Source organism: Pseudovirgaria hyperparasitica (genome assembly GCF_010093815.1).
Source record: "Pseudovirgaria hyperparasitica strain CBS 121739 unplaced genomic scaffold EJ05scaffold_14, whole genome shotgun sequence".
Taxonomy (NCBI): Eukaryota; Fungi; Ascomycota; class Dothideomycetes; order Acrospermales; family Acrospermaceae; genus Pseudovirgaria; species Pseudovirgaria hyperparasitica.
The window spans coordinates 927153-949693 of record NW_022985562.1 but is presented as its reverse complement, the minus strand read 5'-3'; the positions used below and the strand labels follow the sequence as shown (position 1 = coordinate 949693).

Here is a 22541-nt window from a genome sequence, read left to right as displayed (position 1 = left end):
AGAGTCCGGGGTGCATTTGAGGTGCAAAGCTAGACTGGCTCGGTAACGTTTGTGGGCGTGAACGATGGCCGCTGGACCTGCAGCTAAAGAACTCCCCCCATCTCAAAGCCGGGCGCAGCGGCCTACCGAATTCTCTTCTACCCTACTACCTAACTTAACCTCCCCTAAACCAAAACTACTCACCCATTATACACCCCCCCTCCCTCCCCCCGAAGAAAAGCTACGAAATATTACTTGCCCTCTTCTCGCTCCATCTCTGGTCGCCCATCCTCATGGCCGGGCTTCAAGTTCTCCAGCTCTGCTGTACGCCTTTTCTCAAATACACCCTTCGACTCTCACAGGAACAAGATCGTGCTCGTACTGAGCCCTCAATGTAACGCCATTTCGATTGAGGCTTTCAAGCTCACGGGAAGCCCGAAGCGGTGCCTCTCTCGGCAAACTGAGGTGTGATCACGGAACTTTCCATCTACACTAGGATATGGCTCCAAAGCGCTCGCAGGGGGATGAAAGCCCTACCTCTCCTCAAAAGAGCCTCAAAATTGAACACTCCCCGGACTCTCACCCCCAGGACTCCTCCAATTCGGTCAAAAAGAAGTTGTCCAGTTCCACACGGACTGGGCAAGCCTGCGACCGTTGCAAGGTATGTATCACAGACTCACGTCACACGGCTACCACAGTACCACCTTACACGACACGCGACTGATTCATATCCTTCATTTAGGTACGCAAGATACGATGTGACGGCAGACCTGGTGCCTGCTCGCCTTGTGCGCAAAACAACACGCCGTGTAAAACTACAGATCGCATCACCGGCCGAGCGACTACTCGAGGCCATACTGAACATCTCGAAGCAGAAAACGACTATCTGAAGCGTATAATCGCCGACCTTCAATCTCAGCTGAGGGACACAGGAGCTGATGTCAAGCCGCTTCAGCCCTTCCCTGCATACGTTGAACCATCGGCGCAGACACAGCATGTTTCGTGGGCACACCCAGATCGCACTGGCAATGTAGGAGACCAAGCGACTCGACATCTCACACCATCATATTCGTACGAGGACCCAAGTTCCGAAGGAACTAAGACATCTCAACCAGATGGCCTAGCCTCAGGTGGTTTACCCACATTCAGAACAGGATGCTATGGGGATAACTATCTGGGCATATCGTCAACAGATTCTGTACTTAGCCCTATCAAAGGCACCTCCTTATCTATATTCGGAGTTGAGCTCAATCTGACAGACTTCGTACCACAAGACGAAGATGAGGAGGCTTCACCGACTTCGTACCAGACTTTCCTACGAGTTGCCCTCGGTCGAGCACATGTTGACAAATTAAACTTTCCAGAAGAAAAGGAGCTGCGTCAATTCATGACATGGTACTTCCGTTCACTACATCCTTATATGCCTGTATTCCATAAGCCTGCCATTATGAACCTCGTAAGTCTTGACGGACCATTCTTTATTACAATAGGCTCACGAATGCTAGGTGTGGAAAGTATACAATGACAGTTCATTCCAACCTACTGCGGCACAGACTGCCATCATTCACATGATTCTTGCCATGATCAAATACCAGATATCGACACGAAATACACAACCCGACCTTCTGGGAGAAGCTCATAAACACTATCTGTTTGCCATCAGTCATTTCCCGGATCTCCTTCTCAGTCATACTTTAGAGGATGTTCAAGCACTGGCGTTATTGTCTATCCATATGCGCAACCTCCCTAAACCTGGAGCAGCATGGCTAGTCACGAGTATCGCGTTTACCGTAGCGATCGAGCTTGGCTTACATCGTTCAACAAAGTCGTGGGTAGAATCGACTCAAATGAGTCAACAGATGGTCGAGCTACGAAAGCGTGTCTTCTGGGCACTTTTTGCGCTTCTCATAGGCTTAAGTGGCAGACTTGGTCGGCCGATGCCTCTCCGCCCGGAAGACATCGATGTCGAGTTCCCTCTTCCACTAAACGACACCGATGAAGGTGACGGCAAACCTCTGGAGAAGTTCAGCGACTGCTCTTTCCAGATCGGACTGCGCACGCCAGGACTTGCTAACGTCGTCCACAAGATGTATAGCACAATCTACTCAATCCGTCAGAGCCCGCAGACTTACGAGAGAACGGTCAGAAACATCGAAACAGAACTTGCTAAATGGCGTGAAAGTATGCCCAAGGAGTTTGCCGCCGACGTCGACGGGGGTGAGCATTACATATTCGCACGCTATACATTGTGCTGGGAACAGGAAGTCAAGCTGCTCCTCCACCATCCTGCAGTATGCACCTCTACCAATCCAGATTTTGCCGAGTACAATATGTCTGCTTGCTTGCAAGCAGCAAGAGATCTTGTCCATGTTGTCGATGAGCTTCGGCAGTACAAGAGCTTGGATATACCATGGGTGAACGTCATAGTATATCTTGCAGCAATTTTCACTACGTTGTACATATATACACAACACAAAAAAACAGTCACATCTCAGGAGGTCACAGACCTGCAAGCCGATATGGACGTTTGGATTCAGGTATTGGAGGCTATTGGTGAGATATATGGTAAGACCAACATTCATTTTGATAATTTGCACCATTTGTCTCACACGTTTCAGGTACGGGTGATCGACTGCCTTCAGCAGTTCAAAAGATCATCGACCCTAGCATGGCTGCCATCAGTGCTCGTGTTGTCCAGACATCAGCCAATGCAGCAGTCGATCAGTCTGTTGGCCAAATAACCTCCGCTGATCGGACTCCGGAGATAGTCTATCAAGATCACTATCCTCCAACACGAACGGATGTCGAAGCAAAGTCGAGACAGCAGTATCTCGGGGGTTCTCCTCATCAAGCTGGTCATTACCAACCATCTCATTACACACAGCAGCACTCACAAGGCTACCATAGTCCAGCTCATTCTGCTCCGGTTTCTTTTTCTGCCACGGTAACAGACAGAACCAGTCTGACGGACGACGAGCGTGTCCTTCAGGCACTCCAGGCTTCAACACAAGCGCAGGCACCTCATCATCATGCCATGTATAGCGTTCACGCACCGGTCATGATGCAGCATCCTGCTCCCGATCGCGAAAACCACTTTACCGCTGCCTGGCAAGAGTGGACACGTCAACACGTTGTCAACAATCTCAATGACCACGCCCAGCATCATCCGTCTCATCACTCGGGTCCGGGATACGGCATCGCTGTTACCTCTGCACCACAGCAACATCCAAATCTGACATCCGCGAACGCATTAATGGCTCTCGGGGGTAACAGAAGAAGCTCTACAGCTCCTGGACCAGGGCCGATGCACTCCGGGCCTCCGACGACTGCGATACATACAGGAGTGCCAGCTATGGACTCACAAACACAGTGGCCTGCCATGATCTTCTACCAGCCGCCGTACTCGGCTCACCGAGACTCGTAGTCACTGAATTATAAAATGCGGATCCTTTACATGATGTCAAGATATGAGGAGCGGATAGAGTATAATGGATCATTCTGGGCATTCACAAAAGGCAAGTAGGCGTTTTTATTTGAATGGAAATTATACCAAGATGTTTGTATTTGGGCCAAGGATTGCCCGGCGTTTGCGAAAAGCGATCAAATACCCTTTGAAATTCTTTCTCTGTTGGAGCTCTATGTGTCTATACATTTCAATGTTTCTCCTAGGATGTGTATAGCCACTCTATTCGTTTTGGCACCTCTTTTCAGGGCATATCAGCATTGAAATCCTGAGAGCATTTATAGACCATGTTTGTAGTCCCCTGCCTTTTGGGCCTTACTTAACATTTATACCCAATCATATTTCGAGTTGGGCATCAAGTCCGACAGTAGCAGGCGATGCTCTAGCTAAGATTCAGCTGTCCGCATAAGTCAAACAAGTGGACGTCAGTCTCAGAGGCATCTGCAACCCGGCAAGCTGGAGACATGCACTTGGTGACGCCGGACTACAGCCCGGGCAGCTCTTATTCATGTCAATAAATATCCGTTATGGAGCTACAAGGGACTCCGGGGTACGAATGACCAGGTGGGCAGAGCGGTCATCTAGGCCCACATATTGACAGAGCCCTAGTATATAAAGCGTTTACTCGACAACCAGCTAGTGGTGTTCGTCCCAGCCATGGTCACCAATATCTGAAGCTATCCCAACCCGACCGGTCCCACTGAAGGCCTCGTCACAACGTCTAGTGCCTTCGTCGTGATTTTAAGCCGAGGAACGTCCAAGGGTTCCTTCCTCACCATTGGTCACACTCCAAGCCACTTCTCTAAGCAATCCTGCCCAAAACAGAAATATGAAGCCCCTTCCCACCAATCATCAGACGCGCAGTATTATCTTTCGTATTTTGCATGTGCCTGTCTCCAAGCTCTTTCTGGCAATTTAGGGGGGAATAACTACGTCCGACTCAAACTGATCGACCTTGCATATAGAATCTTAGCATGCATGGCGCATGAGCTCGACACTTAAGCATATCTCTCGCAAAGGGGGAGGGGAGGGGGGCTACTTCGGGATGTACGTTCCGAGCTGCCTAGCTCTTAAACAGCGAAGTTGGGTGCGTGTATTGTAATCTTTACTCAAGACGTCTCAACGTCCCCCCCCCAAAGACCCCCGAACCACGTGGGCTAAACATCCCGAAGGATACAGTATATCTCCTAGTACAGCTGAGTATGTACCTGATTGCAATTTTGTGCAGCATAGCATGCATAACGTCTAGAGTGTTCGGAGGTTTAATCCCAAGGTTGCTCGTCTCCACAGCTCTCGCGGATGGATGGCTAGGGGGATCTATCCTAGCAAACCATGAATCTTCATGGCTAAGTCTACGGGTGCTGCTGTCGCGTCGGTGCTAATTACTGTACAGTACAGTGTCGAGGTTCTGACACCGTCTAGACCTCCTCCAGGCCTGATTTGACGGAAGCTAGCTCTCTCTCATAAGCTTCCGTTGCACCGAAATATCAAGCGCTAGCGATCATTTCTGTATACGGACGATATGCCTGTGACGGATTGATGGATAGTGAGTGGCCTGCATGAATCAGGCGTTAAATGGAGATTCCGAATGTGGTATCGATTGTGATTTTCATTCATGCAGTAGAAGAGCAATGGAAGAAGTGGAGGATTCAAAGCACTATTGTTGACAGAAAGTCTTTGGGAAATCTGTTTTTCAGGTTTACTGTCATGATGTGTATCGATTTGTATAGATAGACTGTAGGTAGACTGTAGGACTGTGATTCACGACTCACTTTGATGCGTTTAGCTGGGTATACGTTATCGTTTTCCGTGGACTACATCGATAGGACTTTGGAGACACAATCCGTCCAAAGCACAAGGACTTGGTTCGACGTCAACCCAGCCCCTTTATTCTCCGGTGCACGTCGCCAGACGAGAGTCTTGTAAGAAATGTTTGGTTTATATGGTGGATAAGGAAGGATTGGAGGTTATCTACAACCCTTTCTTATGGTCGATCGACGCGGAAGGCACGCTCATATCATCCAATCCTGCTACATAGTCCCCTCCTACCTCTAGCTCTTGCTACGATTTTGTATCTCTTGTATCTCTTGTATCTCTTGTATCTCTTGTATCTTCTTCTCTTGTTCTTCTTTTGTTTCCGTTACCGTAGGACTCCGAGAACCTAAGTTGTTTATCGACGCTGATTGTGGAGGTAAGGTATGACGCGGAAGATCAGGCGATGGAAGTTCTCGCATTCGATAACATTGAGTGTTCATTGAAGCTCCCGATTCATAATCTACGGAAAGAGTTAAAATGAAGTCATAGAACTCATCGATCCACTGTGTTGGCGGACACAGAGAGAGATTACGAAAGTGAGGTTTTAGACAGTGCTGTTGCTTACCGCCACGTCAATCACGTCCTTCACACAATACCCGGAGAACAGAATCGCAATTCTTCAGACTGAGAGTAGATATACCACATCCCGAGACCAGATAGTATCGATGATATATCGCCCGTGTATAAAAAATCGAGGCCAGAATGCGGATATAAACTTTGAGTCGGCCGTATGGCAATGAATTAATCGGTTCCTTGATCTTGGTGATATTTCTCGACGCTGTTCTGGATACACGACCTTGAGGCCCTCGATGAGAGTAGAATTGTAGTCGTTTGAAATAATAGTGAGTAGATTGGGTCGATCAAGTTGGCAGAATTGCTATACTAACCCCGCTGTATCAAATTTTCAAGGGTATGATAGGTAAAAATCGCGATTTTGCACAACAGAGAGCTATTATACTATGCAATATAACCAGGTCAATATGTCTAATTAGCCCCTGCGACGCATTGACATCATTTACGTTTGTAGCTATATTGGCAGCCCAGGAGTAGATCTCATTTATTAATGACATATACTCAAGGTGTGAATCCATCAAATATTATAAAAGCTTACTATTTGGTCGGTATCTCTGAAGTCTTGAAATCCGGATTTATGCAGACATGAGCGAGATCTGCCTACTTACAATTCGTCAAGAACAATCGAAAACGCCAATGGGGATAAGGAATAGGGGTGGCTACATCAGGTGGAAATATTTTAAACTGTACTCGGAACTGCAATTAGAAGCCTTTGAACGGCTTAGACACAACGTATCACCAGATTCAAGTGGGGTGTTAACGACCCACAACGTTTAAGAACTGCAGTCCATTGGGATTATAGTATGTTTTTAAGCAGCATTGACATAGCTGATACATTATATCATCTATCATGGTGTTGTAATGAGAGAGTACTGTTGACATCGAATCATGTTTTGCGGTAGTGTAACTGTGGTTTGCATGTCCTTGAAGGTCTTGAAAATGTATCGTGTGGAAAGAAATTAATACGACTCTAAGTTCTTCGCTACGAGACTGTATCAACAGTATTATTCAGAGGCACGAATTTTGATTGCGTCACTGTTCAGATCTTCAATCAGTCACACATTGAACGAAAAAATGTAGTACCACACTACAGTGGTCATCATGTATTGAGCTTCCATCAACTATGTTACATGATTTCGAAGAAGTTCCTATACTCTGCCCACGCCTCTGTAGGACCATCTTGTCGAGCCTGGCGCTCCTTGAATCTCCGAAAGGCTCTGCCGAGAGTCCTCACTTCGACGTCCCACACACACGGCCACTCTGCCGCCGCCCCCCTCCTCCGCACAATATGAACGAGCCTCATGTCGGCTCGTTCAGTCCCCTCCTCCTGGTACTGAGGGAACTGATTGTCGAGGAGGGCTGGGGTTTGGCCATCGAGCGCCAAGGACCCAAGAAAGCCGGCTCTGCTGAGGCCAGAAACGCCCAAGGCGCTCTTGAGCTCTCCGGAAATGGTGTAATGGCCCCGACCCAGTTGGGTCTGCAGGCGAAGGACAATGGAGGAGAGATGGTCGACGTTGATGTCGACTTTGATTACCCACGATCGGAGGGTGTTGATGGAGTAGAAGACAAGGGACTGGGCGTACAGAAGTGGGACTGCTTCTGCGTAGACCTCCTTGCACACTCGGAGCAAAGCGGTTCGGTCGGTGCTGGGGCGGCCCAGATCCCTGACGTGACGTTGTAGAATCAGTGTTTTGTCCAGAGGGAGAGACAAAACATGGCCCCAGATGGCCGCTCTAACCTCCAAATTGCCAAGCTCGAGGAGATTACTTGTTGTGTATGAGGTGTAGGGAGCTTCTTGAAGCTGTGCTCCCTTGCTCCCTTGAGGGTGAGTGTAGCCAGTAGATGCACTGGCGGTGATACTGGTGCTTGGAGGGTTGAGAGGTGTACCAGTGTGAGGATCTGTGATGTGCCTGGCGGAGGAGAGAGAGGGGTCTTCGTCAACAGCTGAAACCTTGGGCCGTATAGTCAGGTTTTGGAAGAAACCAGAGCTCATCGTGGATATGATAGATCTGGAATGATTGACAATGAATGGTCTTTAAAGGGAGTGTAGGTTTTGAAAGCTGAAGATGTGCACGCAAGTTGAGTCTTTGGCATGTAGCAAAGAGTGTAAGAAGGAAGTGAAGAAAAACTCTGCTTAAATAGCTATTGGATGTCGGCAAGTCGGTCACTCAGGGCCCCTTGGTGAATGTAAACAGGCCATTTGCGGCAGCAAAGATCTTCAGGCAGCTCTTACACGTTCTGTTTACCCGAGAGCTGGTTTCTACAAGCACAACTATCAGATCCTCATTGTGCCCAAGACTGTCAAGCGAAGTCTTGAAACTATTTTCACATATTACACAGCAGACTGTCTATTGTCTAGCTCCCTGAAAGGAGAACTGCGACATTTCAACGGAGAAACATCGATACACAATGTCGTCAGTGTCCCAAGTCGAGAACACTCTTACGCGATTTGATATCCCCTTCACGGTCAAGCCTGAAACAAAGCTTGTCAAGCCATCCCAGCAATTCCCCTTTCTCAAACTTCCAGGAGAAGTGAGAAATCGTATCTACGAGTATGCACTAGTTCCACGTCATCGAATAATATTCCGCCGCATAGCTTCATCTCGAAAGATTAAGAACTTCAGAGGCCTCTATATTAAGACAAAAGCGACTTCAGCTTCAAATGGACTCTAGAACAGCACAGCGATGAGAGAGTGGATGGCGGCAGGCTTCCTACAAACTTGTCATCAAATCCACTACGAAGCCTCCTCCTTCCTCTATAAAGGTTAATTTGTCTTCGAGAACATCGTGGAACTCCAACAAGTCTTGAAGCAGGTTGGACCTTCTAACAGACCACTAATCTCCTAGATCACCATTCTAGATATAGATGGAACATTGGACAGAGATTTTGCAGCAGAGATCCGCCCGATCTTCATACACATCGACAAACTACACTTCACCAGGCCGGGTCTGGGGTTCGTGACGGAGAAGCTGTTTAACCAGCTACAGCCTTGGATTGAGAGAAAGGAGGAGGAAGAGCTAGAGCTCACTGCGGCTCTGGGATATCTGAGACTCTATAAAGGATGAAAGCTGTAGCGAGATGCCTCCAGCATGGTTTCGGAGGCTGCTAGAGCAGCTAGAAAAATGTATCATAGAAAGGCACTGGGTTAGGCAGATGGCTATATGCCGTATAGTTGATGAGGAGGGAAGCAAATGAGACACAAAATGCACTGAGCAGTCAAAGATTCGCATTGCCAACAGATAATTTTCTGAATAAGATATGTTTGAACAATGAGAAGCTGGAATCTAAAGCACGATGTGGAGATTCCGACTAGGAAGGAGCAGCTAAACCTTGATATGAACCATAAGATCTGGAATAGTTATAGTAGCAAAGGTATGTGTTTCATTATATCAAGTAGGAGATCCGGAGGTCCTACCTTAAGAATAGCACATAGTCATCGATATACACTATGAGATCTGGAGTAGTAACATTACTAAAGGTATGTGTCTATTCATATCAGGGAGAAGATCCGAAGGTTCTAGCTAGAGAAGAGCACTGATTCGTCGATATGCACTGTAAGATCTATGATCTCAGCGCTTCAAAGAAACTACGCTGTAGTAGGGAGACACAAAGATAGCAGTTAGTTGACTGTCTTCCGCACCCCAAATACTTGAAAAAACTTGTATTGCTCCTTAATTTGGTAGTAACCATTGACGTCAAAATACATGTTCACGAGACTCCAGTCCTTGACAGTGTTGATTCTACAAATGCCCGTTACATGAATTCGTAGATTCGACCTATCATGGACTTGGAGTCGTCGCGATAGAGTGGATAGTCCAAGAGGTTTCATTGTGGAACCCAATGTCAGTCCTTGTTTCCTAGCAGAACAATCTCATAAACTGTGATCCTCGAGATGCTAGAGTAATTGAGCTGGATGAAGTTTTCGGAGATCTTGTTTAAGGAAAGTACTAATTTGGCGATATTAAACAGACGGTTTCGCAATTCCTCTGTCTTGATAGCGCTGAATATATTTATGCCTGGAAACATAGTAATCCTTGATCGGTAGCTTGAAATGATGAACCCGCAGCTCCACTAGGGACTGAAGCGAATGAGCTGTCCTTATGACTGACACTAATTATTGAGGGACTGGACACACGTGCAGATTGACGCCGACATCATAGTCAAAAATCGCGTATCCAACAGAACTCCACATGATTCTCTGCTAATAACTACAGAGCACATGCTTGTGGGATACTGAAAGACGAATGATAAGTATGGACAAAGCAGCTGCATATTGTGTAGCCATCAGAGCTCGAAGCGACTTCCTACGCTGGTTAGAGTGGATGTATCTCTGTGCAAAGCTTATAGTTTCCCAGTGAAATAGGGGCGCAGAGAGTCCTCATTTGATTCCATTTGGCACCTCTGCACTGTGTGATACCTGGCTATTATCTATGAGTCTACTATTCGCGAGATTCCTCCATCACGCAACGTGAGCGTTCGTGAGCCTCAAGCGGATCCCTGAGCAGCTTGATACGCTAAAGCAAATTATTCATCAATGCCGTTGGCTTCTGTGTAGGGGGACAGCTGGTGCGGGTCATATGAAAATTCTCTCAGTCAAGAAGAGAATACTCATGAAATCCTCGCCACCGATCTGATAGTACCTCCTGTAACCTGTTCATGAAGATTTGGCTTCATCTGGGTGATTTTTCTCGTATATCCAGTCGTTTAAACCTTCTTTGTTGCTACAACCGTTGGTCAGCGTCAGTATTAAACATTGGGAGCGCAAATCTAATACCGAACAATCTCTACCGCGTAGAACTGCATTCGTACAGCTTGAGACTATTATCAGCTATCCGCGTCACTTCACAGAAGATATATACGCACCGAATATGGTCTCCTTCTCCCCATAGTCAAACTTCGGATTCGCCCGCAGCATCGTGCCAAAGTTGAAGTCATCCACCTTCTTCTCGTATTGCATGATGAAGTTGCGCCATTTCTCCTTGCCGGCTTTGCTTTTCATATCATCCTCATTTATCGTTGCCGTCGGATCGAACTCAGGGAATTCTTGCTTGAAATGCTCGTAAATTTCGTCGTCGATCTTTGTGAGCTTAAGCTTCGAGCCACGGACTTTCTCGAGAATGCCCCAGTACGTTGACATATGCTGAACAACTGGAACCTTCGCGTCAGAGGGTACTAGTCGAGAGGAGGTGTGAAGTAGTGCTCGTACCTTTGACGGCGAACTGCTTCTCGATCTATGGTATGTCACAATTAGTTTCGCGGTATTGGACGTGCATATGGGTGCTCACATCTTCAAAATTTCCCTTCTGCTCTTCGGTAAGTTCCATGATGGCGATTTCGTGCTATGTTACGGTGGGCGCGTTATAGTAGTTTTTTGCTTAGCAGATGTCGTCGAACTTTTACTTGCAGGCGGGGTGGAAAATTATGACATAATTTACCTTGCTGGACCCTTTTTCTGGTCTATATCAAATGGCGCTTCTGATAGGAACGGTGCGCCGTACTGCCGATGCCGCGCGCCCCTCGGCCTGAAGCTTATCTGGACCGTATTATAACCCTCACAGTCGTATCGTTTAAGTCTCACATCAGATAATCGAGATCTCCTACTTGGGTATATCTTCATGTTGACTGATTCTATCTCTCAAGTAGTCGTAAGGATCAATGATGTCCTGTGGTCCCTCAGGGTTTTGATCCACGGTACAATTTGTCATATCAAAATACCATGACGATCAGATAACAGTATCGATACGCACGTCATCAGCACTCTACACCTCGAACATTCCCGTACCACTATCCGGCAGTCGGAAGATCGATGTGCTACTAGCGATTGATGGGTCTGCATGGCTCCAGTGTCTACTACTATAGCATGCCGTCCCTGAGACGGCGCCGATGAAACAGGCGGCATATCTAAGGCTAAGTGTTGCATCTCCTCGGCGCTCCCAAAGTACTAAACATGCGTTATCTGCTACAATGTTCCTCGTGCTCTCTATTATCAAGTCCTCCGTGTACCTGTCTACGAACATTTCTAGTCCGTTACAGTGCCCTATCTTAGCCATGGACGCTTTCACTCCGCAGCAGACGATCGAGTTGGTCTCGAGAATAGGAACTAAGAAAGCTCATATGCGGCTCGACAAGCTGTTCTTCAATAGCGTAGCTACAGGTCCGTTTGTCGGCTTTGGAGGGTCAGTACATGGGTGTTCCTTCATCATTTAGGACTAATTTTTGGAATATTCTAGGGCATGGCTCCTTTCAACCAACGCCGCTCCCTGGTATCAGGAGAATGCCCCAGGCCTTATCCGCACACTGGGTGGCTTCGTGTTCCCTGTCGCCCTGATCATGATCGTTCTCAGCGGTAGCGACTTATTCACCAGCAACATCATGTTCATGACGACAGCTCTGCTCCATCGGCGGATCACCCTCAAAGACCTCGCAATAAACTGGTTTGTCTCGTTCTTCGGCAACCTCGCCGGTACCTTATTCTTCGTGACCGTCATCACTGGCTATGGCGGCGTCTTCGAGGAGTCCCAAGCGTACACCGACGCAGCGATTCGATTGGCGACGCAGAAGGCGGTCAACCCAGGCTGGCATCAGATCTTCCTACGTGCGATAGGCGCGAACTGGCTTGTCTGTTTTGCCGTATTTACGAGTATTAGTAGTCGCGAGATTGCAAGTAAGATACTGGCGATATGGTGGCCATGTGCATGTTTCGTTGGGCTGGCGCTCGATCACGTCGTTGCAAATATGTTCTTTATACCGACGTAGGCCGTATTCATCTGTCTATTCGGTATATCACTAATTACATGATATAGAGGAATCTGGGCGGGCGCACCAATATCTGTGTCATACTACATCTGGAAATCAATGATCCCAACAGCACTTGGCAACATTGTTGGTGGAGGCTTCTTCATCGCAACCGCATACTGGTACCTATACCTCACTGGCGAAGTCGCCGTATCGCTCTCGTTTGGGAACGATCCGCTTGACACAGCCATGGAAGTTGGAGGGCCAATGCGAAGTGCGAGGGTGGACAATGAACCGAGACAGGTGCTGGAAAGTAGAGATACGAGCAGTGGCAAGACGTCTGGAGATAGCGGTGCGGCAACGCCCGTAGCAGATACCGTGAACGGCAATGCGGATGTGAAGAGTATGGCGACGGGTGGTAGCGGGAGTGGCTTGCAAAGCGGACTGGGGCAGGAGCTGAGTGATCACAGTCCATATGCTAAGACGTATGCAGAGAGAACAAAGGTCGACAGCGATGGTGAGAAGGTATGATATCATAATAACATAAACAAATTCACCTGCATGTACGCATCTCATGTCTGTCTTTTTCTTTACGTTCAGGCGGGCTAGGTAATTTCTGAGCCCTCTTTGAATGCGAGAACGGGAAGTTGATGATGCAATTAAGGAGACTGCTTGCTCTGCAGTAGCTCTGCAGATCCGGGGCTCGCCCTACGCTCGGCGTTGCGTAAGTGTAATGCTTGGTTTGCTTGTTCAGGTTTCGTCGCGCGCTATTCATGCTTCGCTCATAGTGACCAATCATGTCTGACACTATTACCATATACAAACGTGTCTACTTAGACCCTTGCAATGGCAGACCCATGCCACCAAAAGTTAACGTTTTGGTGATCATATACTCATCAATCCCGTACTTGCTGCCTTCGCGACCGAATCCGCTCTCTTTGACGCCGCCAAACGGCGAAGCAGGGTCGCTGATGAGTCCGGTGTTGATACCGATCATGCCGACTTCTATGGCCTCCGCGACGCGGAAACATCGCTGGACGTCGTTGCTGAAGAAGTATCCAGCTAGGCCGACTTCTGCCTTGTTGGCTAACTCGATGACCTCTGCTTCAGTCTCAAATGGGAACAGTGCAGCAACGGGCCCGAAAGTCTCTTCGCTAGCAATGAGCATGTCGGCCGTCGAATCGCGGATGACAGTAGGTTGGAAGTAATTGGCACCTAGGTCTGGCAGCTTTTGTCCCCCGATTAAGACCTTACCGCCATGTTTCAAGGCGTCTTGGACGTGAGATTCGACTTTCTCAACGGCGCGGTCGTGGATCAGGGGACCATGCGTGACGCCTTCTTCATATCCACCACCTACTTTGAAACTCCTAACCTTCTCGGCGAATGCCTCGACAAATTCTTCATAGATGCCTCGTTGAACGTAAATACGATTGGCACAAACACAAGTCTGGCCTGAGGAACGGAACTTGCTTGCAATGGCTCCAGCGACTGCGGCTTCTAAATCTGCATCGTCAAAGACGATAAAAGGGGCGTTACCACCTAGTTCGAATGAAAGCTTCTTGAGGGTTTCTGACGATTGCTTCATGAGAAGCTTGCCAACACGGGTGCTGCCAGTGAATGACACTTTACGCACGGCTGAAGAGGACGTGATAGCCTCACCAATCTCTGGAGTGTTGTTTAACGCAGTGATAACGTTGATGACCCCCTTCGGAATGCCAGCGCGTTCGGCCAAGACTACAAGAGCCGCAGCTGTATAAGGTGTCTCGCCAGGAGACTTCGCAACAACAGTACACCCTGCGGCCAGCGCAGGACCAATCTTCCTAGTAATCATAGCCGCGGGGAAATTCCATCTATGCGGATTAGCAGAGCATAGCCTACATTTATAATGTAGTCATTCTCACGGAGTTATCAACCCACAGACTCCTACCGGCTCTTTTATCGTGATGATTCTATTTCCAGCAGCAGTGGAAGGTATGGTGTCTCCGTATATGCGTGGAGCTTCTTCACCAAACCACTCATAGAATGACGCCGCATACGAAACTTCACCTTTGGCGTCAGCCAATGGCTTCCCATTCTCCCACGTTATAAGCTTCGCAAGGTCGTCGGCATTCTCCATCATTAATTGATACCATTTGTTCAACATTCGACCTCTTTGTCGACCCGTGAGCTTCTTAAAAGCTGGTAGGGCGTCGGATGCAGCTTGAATAGCGAGCTCAGCGTCTTCTTTATCCATCTCTGGCATGGTATCGATGACTTTGCCACTGCCAGGGTCTGCACACGCGGTTGTTTAGGTTCCTTCTTTCCACAATCCATTTGTATTCTTACCAGTGACCTCGAAGGTCTTCCCCGACTTTGCGTTCACCCAATTTCCATTGATATAAGCTTGATTACGGAAAAGAGATTTGTCGTTGAGCTGTCGGAGTCCAGTCAGCGTATGGTGGACGTATCGCGACGATTGCCTACTGGAGGGACGCTATGTGCCGTCGTATAGACTCTGGAAATTCTTCCGGGAAGGTGAGCTGTCTGTGTATACGACTTGAAGGCTGGTCGGGATACAAGTGAGAGTACAGACTTCATTATGGGCGAAGGAGAGGTCCAAAGATAAACCAATGAGACGATGGGAGCAAAGGCGAGTACAAAGCCTGAGAGCTTGAACTTGGGTATCGCTTCACAGATCCTGACGAATCGGTAGATTCAAGCGTAATATGGCCACAGGTCCAACAGGAAAATCCAATGATGAATACTGCTCTGTGCACCAGACGAGGAATGTGAATGTGAATACGCTTATTGCTTATTCAACACTTGCGGGGCCCACAGCTCCATGGATGCGGCATTGGAGCTCGGGCCGTCATTGACATCACATCGCCTGGGCATGGAGCCTGAGGCATAAATTGGTTTTACTAGGTTTACGGTGGAAGATACCTATTAGTCCATGCTAGACAGTTTTTATATCAACATTGTTGCCGTTGCTCCAATTGGTAAAGCCGTCTGGCTCTGGCTGTTATGATCATAGGGAACCACAAAAATGGCTCTATGGATTTAGCAGAATTGGATGCACACGTCAACATACCAGGGTCCAGGTTCGATTTCATTGAGGATAGTTATATGAGTCTCGCAATCTCGTTCTAACCTGGATCACATTCGGGTGGAATCAATTGGAAGCATACCTCTCACGGAGTCGTCAAGCCGTTGCCAGCTATGGCAAAACACATCCGAGGACCAAGCGGGAACCCACCTGCACGTACATGTGCCGATGAGAGAAATTCTTCATTCATTCATTCGTTCATTCATGCATATAGTGAGTTGAATTTCGACAGGCACAGGCATGAAGATTCATTGTCGAGCCTCGCTAGAAGCCTACATTCATTTCCAATCGATGGCGACGAAGACTACCAGATGAACGACTATGCTGCCGCAAACGGTCCACCTTCAGAGGAGGTAATCGTTCGTCACGGTGGCTAGACACTCAAAATTTCTGCAACATGCAAAAAACGTGTTGACTTCTTTCAGTAAAGTGACGACTCGCGTCTGTCGAGGCCAATATTGTACTGCCAACGGGCATGTTGGCCGCGCACTGACTTGAGTTGTGTCGGCAGTGAGCGAACACGCGATACAGTAATCTACTTACGGGCTGCGAGTAGGAGAAGACATTCTTATGAATCTTCTCTTGCTTTCGACAAAACCCGTGGGAAGACTGTGGCAATATCTCACAGGCAACAGGTATCAGAGCAATCGTCCCTGATCGCAGTGAGATCTTCTTGCGCATTCGCCAAGTACACATGCTACTAGTCGGATGGATGTTAACATCTAGACGATGGAGATGAGGATGCCAATCCGCATTGAGCAACAGGATGCCAACCTTGGGCAAACTGTTTTACCCGGAATTCGAGCGCCTTGGGTCGAATAATATGAAAACAGCGTTGTCACTGTTTTCATATTTACTATCCCGGGGCCTTCGATCTTCTCTTGGGCTTCTTCTTGGGCTGCATTTCGCCATTGCCCTCTGATGCGGATTCTGATGTGCGGGTCTCTTTGGCTTTCGAATCAGAAGTTCTAGCTTTGCGCTTGGTAGCTGTCTTTCTGTCTTTCGTTTGCTTCGCTTCTCCAGCTTCTTCAGCGACATCTAAGCGAGTGTTCCCGGCTGTGCCATCTTTGGCTTGGTTACGAATTCGACTCAGCGCATTCGCCATTCGCGCACTAGTTCCACCTTCCCGTACTCGGGGTGCGAAAGATCCGGCGCCAACACCGCCTTCAAAGAACGATGTGATATTTGCTTGGGTACCCTCAGTCTCTCTTTGGTTCATATCCTTGATGACTGGTACGAGAACTTCGTCTGTCCTCTCCCTCGTCCAACCAATCGTAGCCATGAGAAAGTCTCGCAGTGCCTCTAGGTTTGGTACACCCCACTGGAACTGGGACGGATCTTTGTCCACTTCAGGCTTCAGATATGCCTCTTCTACCCTAGGATCGGGGAATGACAGGGGTAGGAACAGTTTCTTGCCTTGTGCGCGACGGAACTTCTTTCGAAATGCAGATGTTTCAGCCGAGATGGGCAAGCTACCATCTTGCACACTATTCCACCATCTTTTAAAGGACTCCAGATCGCCGAATTCTGACAATATTTCGAGCGCTGAGACCGGCCCAACACCTGGAAGACCTTCAGTGTAATCTGAGCCTAGTAGCTGAGCAATTGCTATTAGTTTTTTTCTGTCGAGACCTAGCTCATCGGTTATATCTGGAGTTAGATAGCACTGGACATGCTTGGCCTGATTGAACATGTTTTTGTAGATCCTGTTACCACCGAACAAGAAACAGTCGGAATCATCAGTAACTATACCGTCCACAAGTTGTAATTGGACTAACTCCGCGCACTGCGCCTCAGCTTCCATAGGAGCGGTAATGTATGGCAAGCCGAAAAGAGCAAGTAGTTGCTGACATTCTGTAATCATTGTTTGCGTGACTTCATCTGCATCTCGGCGATCTTTCTTCTGCTGATTGCGTAGTTGCCTTAGCTCTTGATCGTAGTCGCGCGCGTTCTGTTCCTGAGTTTTGTTGTTAAACGTTGAGACAAATCGTGCGTGTTCTTCAGTTTCAGCTGCCAGTTGGAGGAAGAGAGCCTCGTCTTCAGGATCAGAGTACAGGGCTCCGTCTTCTTCTTCCTCATCAATCTCCTCAAATAGTTGGTGATTGGTGTTCTCAGCTGCAGGCATAGACCCGCTTTCGGCTGCTACATCTCCCTCAACAAGTATAGGCGCCACATTGGTAAGAGGAAAGTTGCCACTTCCTTTCATCGGAACGTCTTCGAAATCGGGGCTCAGTGACTTGGCGTCCTCAAGCTGCACTTGATTATTTACAGCTTCCACGTCATCTGGTATCCGATCTTCAAATGAGATGATTGGAGACCGTGTATAAGGAATTGTTGTGACTTCCCCGGGGTCATCTGCAGGAGTAATGTGACCCTTTGACGTCGATATCTCGTTATCACTTGCCTCCCAGTCTAGCGGTTCTTCTTCAGCTTCCTCGACCAAAAGATTGAGAGTCGTCGTTGAGGCAGGATCTGGTCGAACGTCTGCAGTCAACATTGTCGGCGGCTCGACTCGGACCTTGTCAGCCAAATCTCCCATTTTGATTTCCGATTCTTCCGTGACAGATTCCTTCATACTTGGACCCTCAGGCTCATCATCATCTGAAGAGTCGATGAATATCGCTTGTCTGGCAGATGCCTCCGGCGCCTCGAGATCAATGACATCACCAGGGTGTTCTTTACGTAGAGTGGGTATCTCTTGAAATTGAAAGTTGGAACTCAGTTCTTTAGATTCTTTATCTCTTTCTTCGTCCTCCCGAGCTTTGGACGCAGCTAGATCATCATCGAGCTTGCCGGCAAACCATGGTGGTAATGGTTCCCCTTTTTTAGTCTTTGGACCCGCATCTTTCTTTTCGAAGCCGCCAGCACGGTCCTCTTCAAGGTCTTGCATCTTCTTCTTGCCTAGTAAAGAGCTTCCAAGATTCAACTTTTCGAAGGGCAGTGGTCCGTCGAATCCTGGAAAATTCACCGTCTTGCGAGGTACCGGACTCTTTGCAGCCTGATGACTCTCGCCTTTCTGCCTGGTAGGGCTCGATGTTCGTTTCGATCGCCTTGACTCGGCAAGCGCAGCTTGAAAGTCGATATGATCTTCGTCCTCACTCACAACATCAGGCGCTACCGCGGCCTTGTTGCTGCGAGCGTTTGCCATATGAGCAATGGACATTCCACTCCCTCTCGTAAAGGGTTTTGCTTCATCGACGCGAGATTGGCGGAATACTTCTTCGTAATCATTATCAACATCCATGTCCATGTTGTTAGCTAGTGGACCAGGTATATCATCTCCTTGCTGCATAGACATAGCTATAGCACGCTCCAATTCTTCATCTTCATTGTATGCATGTGTGTCATACTCTTCTGCTGCGTCATCGCTGTGATCGGCTTTCATAACTTCCAAGTCTTCTTCACCTGCATCTTCGGCAATAAATAGCGACTCAGGGTCTGCCGGATGAGATCTATTCATGCGAGACACTCGTCTCGAATTACTCTGCCGACGTGAACTATAGAGTGCTGCTCTCCTCTTTGCAAGTCCATCTGCTCTTGAAGGGGCTTGGTGCGAGAGAGTAATATCAGAAGGTCGTTGTTTCGGAAGTCGATTGAGACCCTCGATTGGAACGTCTTCGAAGTCCTCATCGTCTTCCCAGTCCTCTTCTTCTTCCTCTGCTTCCTTCTTATCCAGCTCATCGATATCGATCGGCTTGTTGCGCTGACCATCATCCTTGCTACTAACGACGCCTAAAGCCCAGCCACCTTCGACGCCATCATTCTTGATCAAGACATACTCGCGACCTCGTTCACCGGCAACTCTGCTAGTTCCATTGACGCCAAGCATACCTTGTTCGTTCATGCCATTAATGTTCATGAGACGCTGCGTAAGTTCATTACGCTCCTTGACACGATCAATCTGAAATTTCGAGAATGCCATCCTGTCCGGAAACATGACATCGAGTTGCTCTCTCGAATATCCCATACGAAGTCGACTTCTCAAACGCGCGGCATTCAAGATGTTGTAGCGATCTGCCTCAGGCAAGCTTGTAAAGAATGCACTATCGTAATCTATCTTGGAGAAGTCGTACACGCTGATATCTTCGCCCTGCTCGAATTGCCGCGCGTATTGTTCCAATTCTTCGAGAGACATTATGCGTGGATCGTTTGGCGCACCCATAGAAGCCATCGAGGCGTCTAAGTCGGGTAAATGATAAGCATCCGTTTTGCGAAACTTTTTGCTTTGCTGTCGCTCTTGTGCTGTCATCCCAATCTGGTCCACGTACACCAAATTGTCCGGAAGCTCCTCCTCTTCCTCATTGTGTCGAGAACCTTCCAAGACATCTTTGCGCTTTTGTTCCTCCTCTTCGGCTCTTTTCTGCATCTGCACAGCTAGGAGTTTTCCAGCTGTTCGTACTGCATCGTCACGCCGTCCTTCTCTTCGTGACCTTCTAGAACTGATTGTTTGTCTCTTCAGGATAGGAGCGCCGCCATCGAATACGAAGACCGGCTTTATTCCGATAAAAAGTAGTTTGCATATACGACGGAAGAACCCGACCACATGACTGTTACGTAGCGCATTGCCTTCTTTATCGCGAACGGCTTTGAGAAACTGGTAGATCCAGATGGAGGCATCAACCGCCAGACGCTTCCTATTTAACGTTTCGATTTTGATCGGACGACCGCATTCCTTGACCACTTCCCATAAGCCGGTGACACCCATAGCCCAGGAAGATGTATCAAGTCGCGCATTCGTGACAGTTTCGCATTGGAAGAAGCCTAGTCTGTAGATGACGCATCTATGCGCATTTGTCGCGTGAGCACGTGACCTGGCGATCCAATCATCGGCAAGGTCGGGCCGATGGTGAATCCACCTGCAGCTAGTTACAGTGAAAAAGTCAAAGATCAATCGCGATCTCACCGCAGGCAGAGCAATTCCTGGTCGAATCGTTGCGGTAATGCCTCTCGACACATCATCATACTCGCTAGCATTATTGCGCCTCGATGGCCGACGCTGGAATGACCTACGTCGTCTTCATGCCCAGGTCTCTACGCAGGCAGCGGCTGATGGATCAAGCTATCTAGAAATGGGCAACACCAAGGTCATATGCACAGTTCAAGGTCCATTCGAAGCTTCGAAAATGGGAATGGCTGGTAGTTCCGCAAATTCAGCACTGCTTCAGGTAGATATCGCATTCGCCGGGTTCAGCGGGCTAGAGAGGAAAAGACGAGGTCGCGGGGATAAGTATGGACTTGCCCTGAATACCTCTCGGTATTTTTTAGTGCTAACATCGCACTTAGGCACATCAGCGAACTTCAACAGATCATCGTGGACTCTCTAACGGCAAATATTTTGACTACGCTGTATCCTCGCTCCTCAATTAACATGACACTCCATGTATTGTCGCAAGATGGCTCGATACTCGCAGCGCTGCTCAATGCCAGCACACTTGCCCTTATAGATGCCGGCATACCCATGAAGTCATACCTTTGTGCTTGTACCGTAGGACATACGACTTCGAGCTCTGGTAATTCACAGAGTGAAAACGACATTTCTGACCCAATACTTGATCTCAACTCTTTGGAAGAACAGGAGCTTCCATTCATGACAATAGCAACGGTGTCCGGAGAGGCAGGAGATGAAGATAAACTCAGTGTGTGCCAAATGGAGACTCGGCTGAGGATGGAAAGGCTAGAAGAGATGCTCGCGGTCGGTGTAGACGGATGTAAGCGTGTCAGGGAATTACTTGACGTAGTGATACGTGCCCACGGACGAAAGCTGCTGCAGAAGGCAGCCGGGTGAGAGACTCGACAATAGGTACTCACCTACAAACTCATACGGCAGCTCTAGCCCAAACACACGTCGTCAAACGCGTTCGTCTTTCATTTGAGAAAGTACGAGTCGAAACTTGCCTCTACCCCTGGTGGCTCTCGGGGCAAAAACGATGCGGAGATTCGGCTATCGTTAAACCTGTCTGGACGTGTTCAAAGCAGCGAGCCGTCACACTGGCTGTTTTGAGACAAAAAAGGGGCATTTCGTAAAGTCAGAGTCATGACACGAAAGGTGCAGTTTGGATGGAGGCAAATATTATTATTACAGCTTATAAAAGTCCCCCCCTACTCCGCTAGCCATGCTTTTGCAAATAGCGAGATGCGTCCTACTTTCTCAATAATTTCGACTGACTGTCCAAGATTGTCTTCGCCGGACCGGTTTTCATCGGTTCAATGGCACATTTATAGCGAGCACAACTGCTGGGTCTGTAGAAACGATCCGTCCTTGAAAACCGATACACATTCCGGCAAGCCAGAAAGTCCGCGAAGGTCTGCAGATGGAACACAGGGCATACGCTTGTACCAGTGTCAAGAGGTAGTCTGCACGAGAGTATGGTTCGACTAGTAGCGTCATGGACATGAATCAAGTCAGGCTTGAAACTTTGAAGCTTGACGATCCGTAGACGCGTAGTCCAGTAACGTAAAGGGATCCTAGTTTGGTCTCATGAAACACCATGGTCCCTCGAAATTTGTAACCGCTTCACGTCAGTCTTCTTCAAATGGTATCTTCGGACTGTTGAGAATCCAGTAATTCCCATCCTTCGTATCAGCGTCGACCACGACAACGTCGAGGTGTTCATCAAGTTCAGCCGCCGCTATACACGCAGCTGGGCCAAAGACTAAAGTACTTTTTTTGGCAGCCAAAGCACAAGGCTGCTTTCGAAATCTGAAAGACCATGGGCGTCAAAGTTTTGGCTTCGGGGAATAGCCAGGGTGCTTATTCGATGAATCGGGTCGTACCAAGAATGACAAGTCTAGTCGTCGATATCCGACTCGGCGGACGAACAGCTATTCGACCGTGTTTGGGAGCTTGACAACCAAGGGCTCAGTCTCGGGATGATGTCTTCGACAGCTTG

The 22541-nt window shown here is 48.2% G+C and overlaps 7 protein-coding genes across 7 annotated transcripts; 3 read left to right on the top strand and 4 right to left on the bottom strand.

The window, feature by feature from the left end:
- Positions 1 to 478: 478 nt before the first annotated feature.
- On the top strand, positions 479 to 2720 carry EJ05DRAFT_442644 (uncharacterized protein; the record flags this gene model as incomplete). Its single annotated transcript, XM_033742046.1, has 3 exons — positions 479 to 640; positions 722 to 1435; positions 1485 to 2720. 3 exons carry the CDS (start codon positions 479 to 481, stop codon positions 2718 to 2720), a joined length of 2112 nt encoding a protein of 703 aa, XP_033597726.1.
- A 4236-nt stretch (positions 2721 to 6956) lies between these two features.
- On the bottom strand, positions 6957 to 7823 carry EJ05DRAFT_488794 (uncharacterized protein; the record flags this gene model as incomplete). Its single annotated transcript, XM_033745743.1, has 1 exon — positions 6957 to 7823. One exon carries the CDS (start codon positions 7821 to 7823, stop codon positions 6957 to 6959), a length of 867 nt encoding a protein of 288 aa, XP_033597725.1.
- Positions 7824 to 10485: 2662 nt separating this feature from the next.
- Positions 10486 to 11155, bottom strand: EJ05DRAFT_503577 (DUF757 domain-containing protein; the record flags this gene model as incomplete). Its single annotated transcript, XM_033747441.1, has 5 exons — positions 10486 to 10552; positions 10606 to 10642; positions 10695 to 10979; positions 11038 to 11062; positions 11117 to 11155. 5 exons carry the CDS (start codon positions 11153 to 11155, stop codon positions 10486 to 10488), a joined length of 453 nt encoding a protein of 150 aa, XP_033597724.1.
- Positions 11156 to 11879: 724 nt separating this feature from the next.
- EJ05DRAFT_442571 (uncharacterized protein) lies at positions 11880 to 13097 on the top strand (the record flags this gene model as incomplete). The annotated part of the gene is made up of 3 exons (XM_033742042.1): positions 11880 to 12007; positions 12062 to 12583; positions 12635 to 13097. 3 exons carry the CDS (start codon positions 11880 to 11882, stop codon positions 13095 to 13097), a joined length of 1113 nt encoding a protein of 370 aa, XP_033597723.1.
- A 298-nt stretch (positions 13098 to 13395) lies between these two features.
- On the bottom strand, positions 13396 to 15143 carry EJ05DRAFT_488791 (succinic semialdehyde dehydrogenase; the record flags this gene model as incomplete). Its single annotated transcript, XM_033745742.1, has 4 exons — positions 13396 to 14416; positions 14468 to 14837; positions 14892 to 14979; positions 15030 to 15143. 4 exons carry the CDS (start codon positions 15141 to 15143, stop codon positions 13396 to 13398), a joined length of 1593 nt encoding a protein of 530 aa, XP_033597722.1.
- Positions 15144 to 16507: 1364 nt separating this feature from the next.
- EJ05DRAFT_468359 (PIN domain-like protein) lies at positions 16508 to 20393 on the bottom strand (the record flags this gene model as incomplete). The annotated part of the gene is made up of 2 exons (XM_033742870.1): positions 18658 to 20393; positions 16508 to 18552 (listed from the first exon to the last, which is right to left on the bottom strand). Exons 1-2 carry the CDS (start codon positions 20354 to 20356, stop codon positions 16508 to 16510), a joined length of 3744 nt encoding a protein of 1247 aa, XP_033597721.1. The 5' UTR covers positions 20357 to 20393.
- Positions 20394 to 20591: 198 nt separating this feature from the next.
- EJ05DRAFT_442665 (ribosomal protein S5 domain 2-like protein) lies at positions 20592 to 21436 on the top strand (the record flags this gene model as incomplete). Its single annotated transcript, XM_033742047.1, has 2 exons — positions 20592 to 20878; positions 20935 to 21436. The coding sequence occupies 2 exons, from the start codon at positions 20592 to 20594 to the stop codon at positions 21434 to 21436; spliced, it is 789 nt and encodes a 262-aa protein (XP_033597720.1).
- Between the last annotated feature and the right edge of the window lie 1105 nt (positions 21437 to 22541).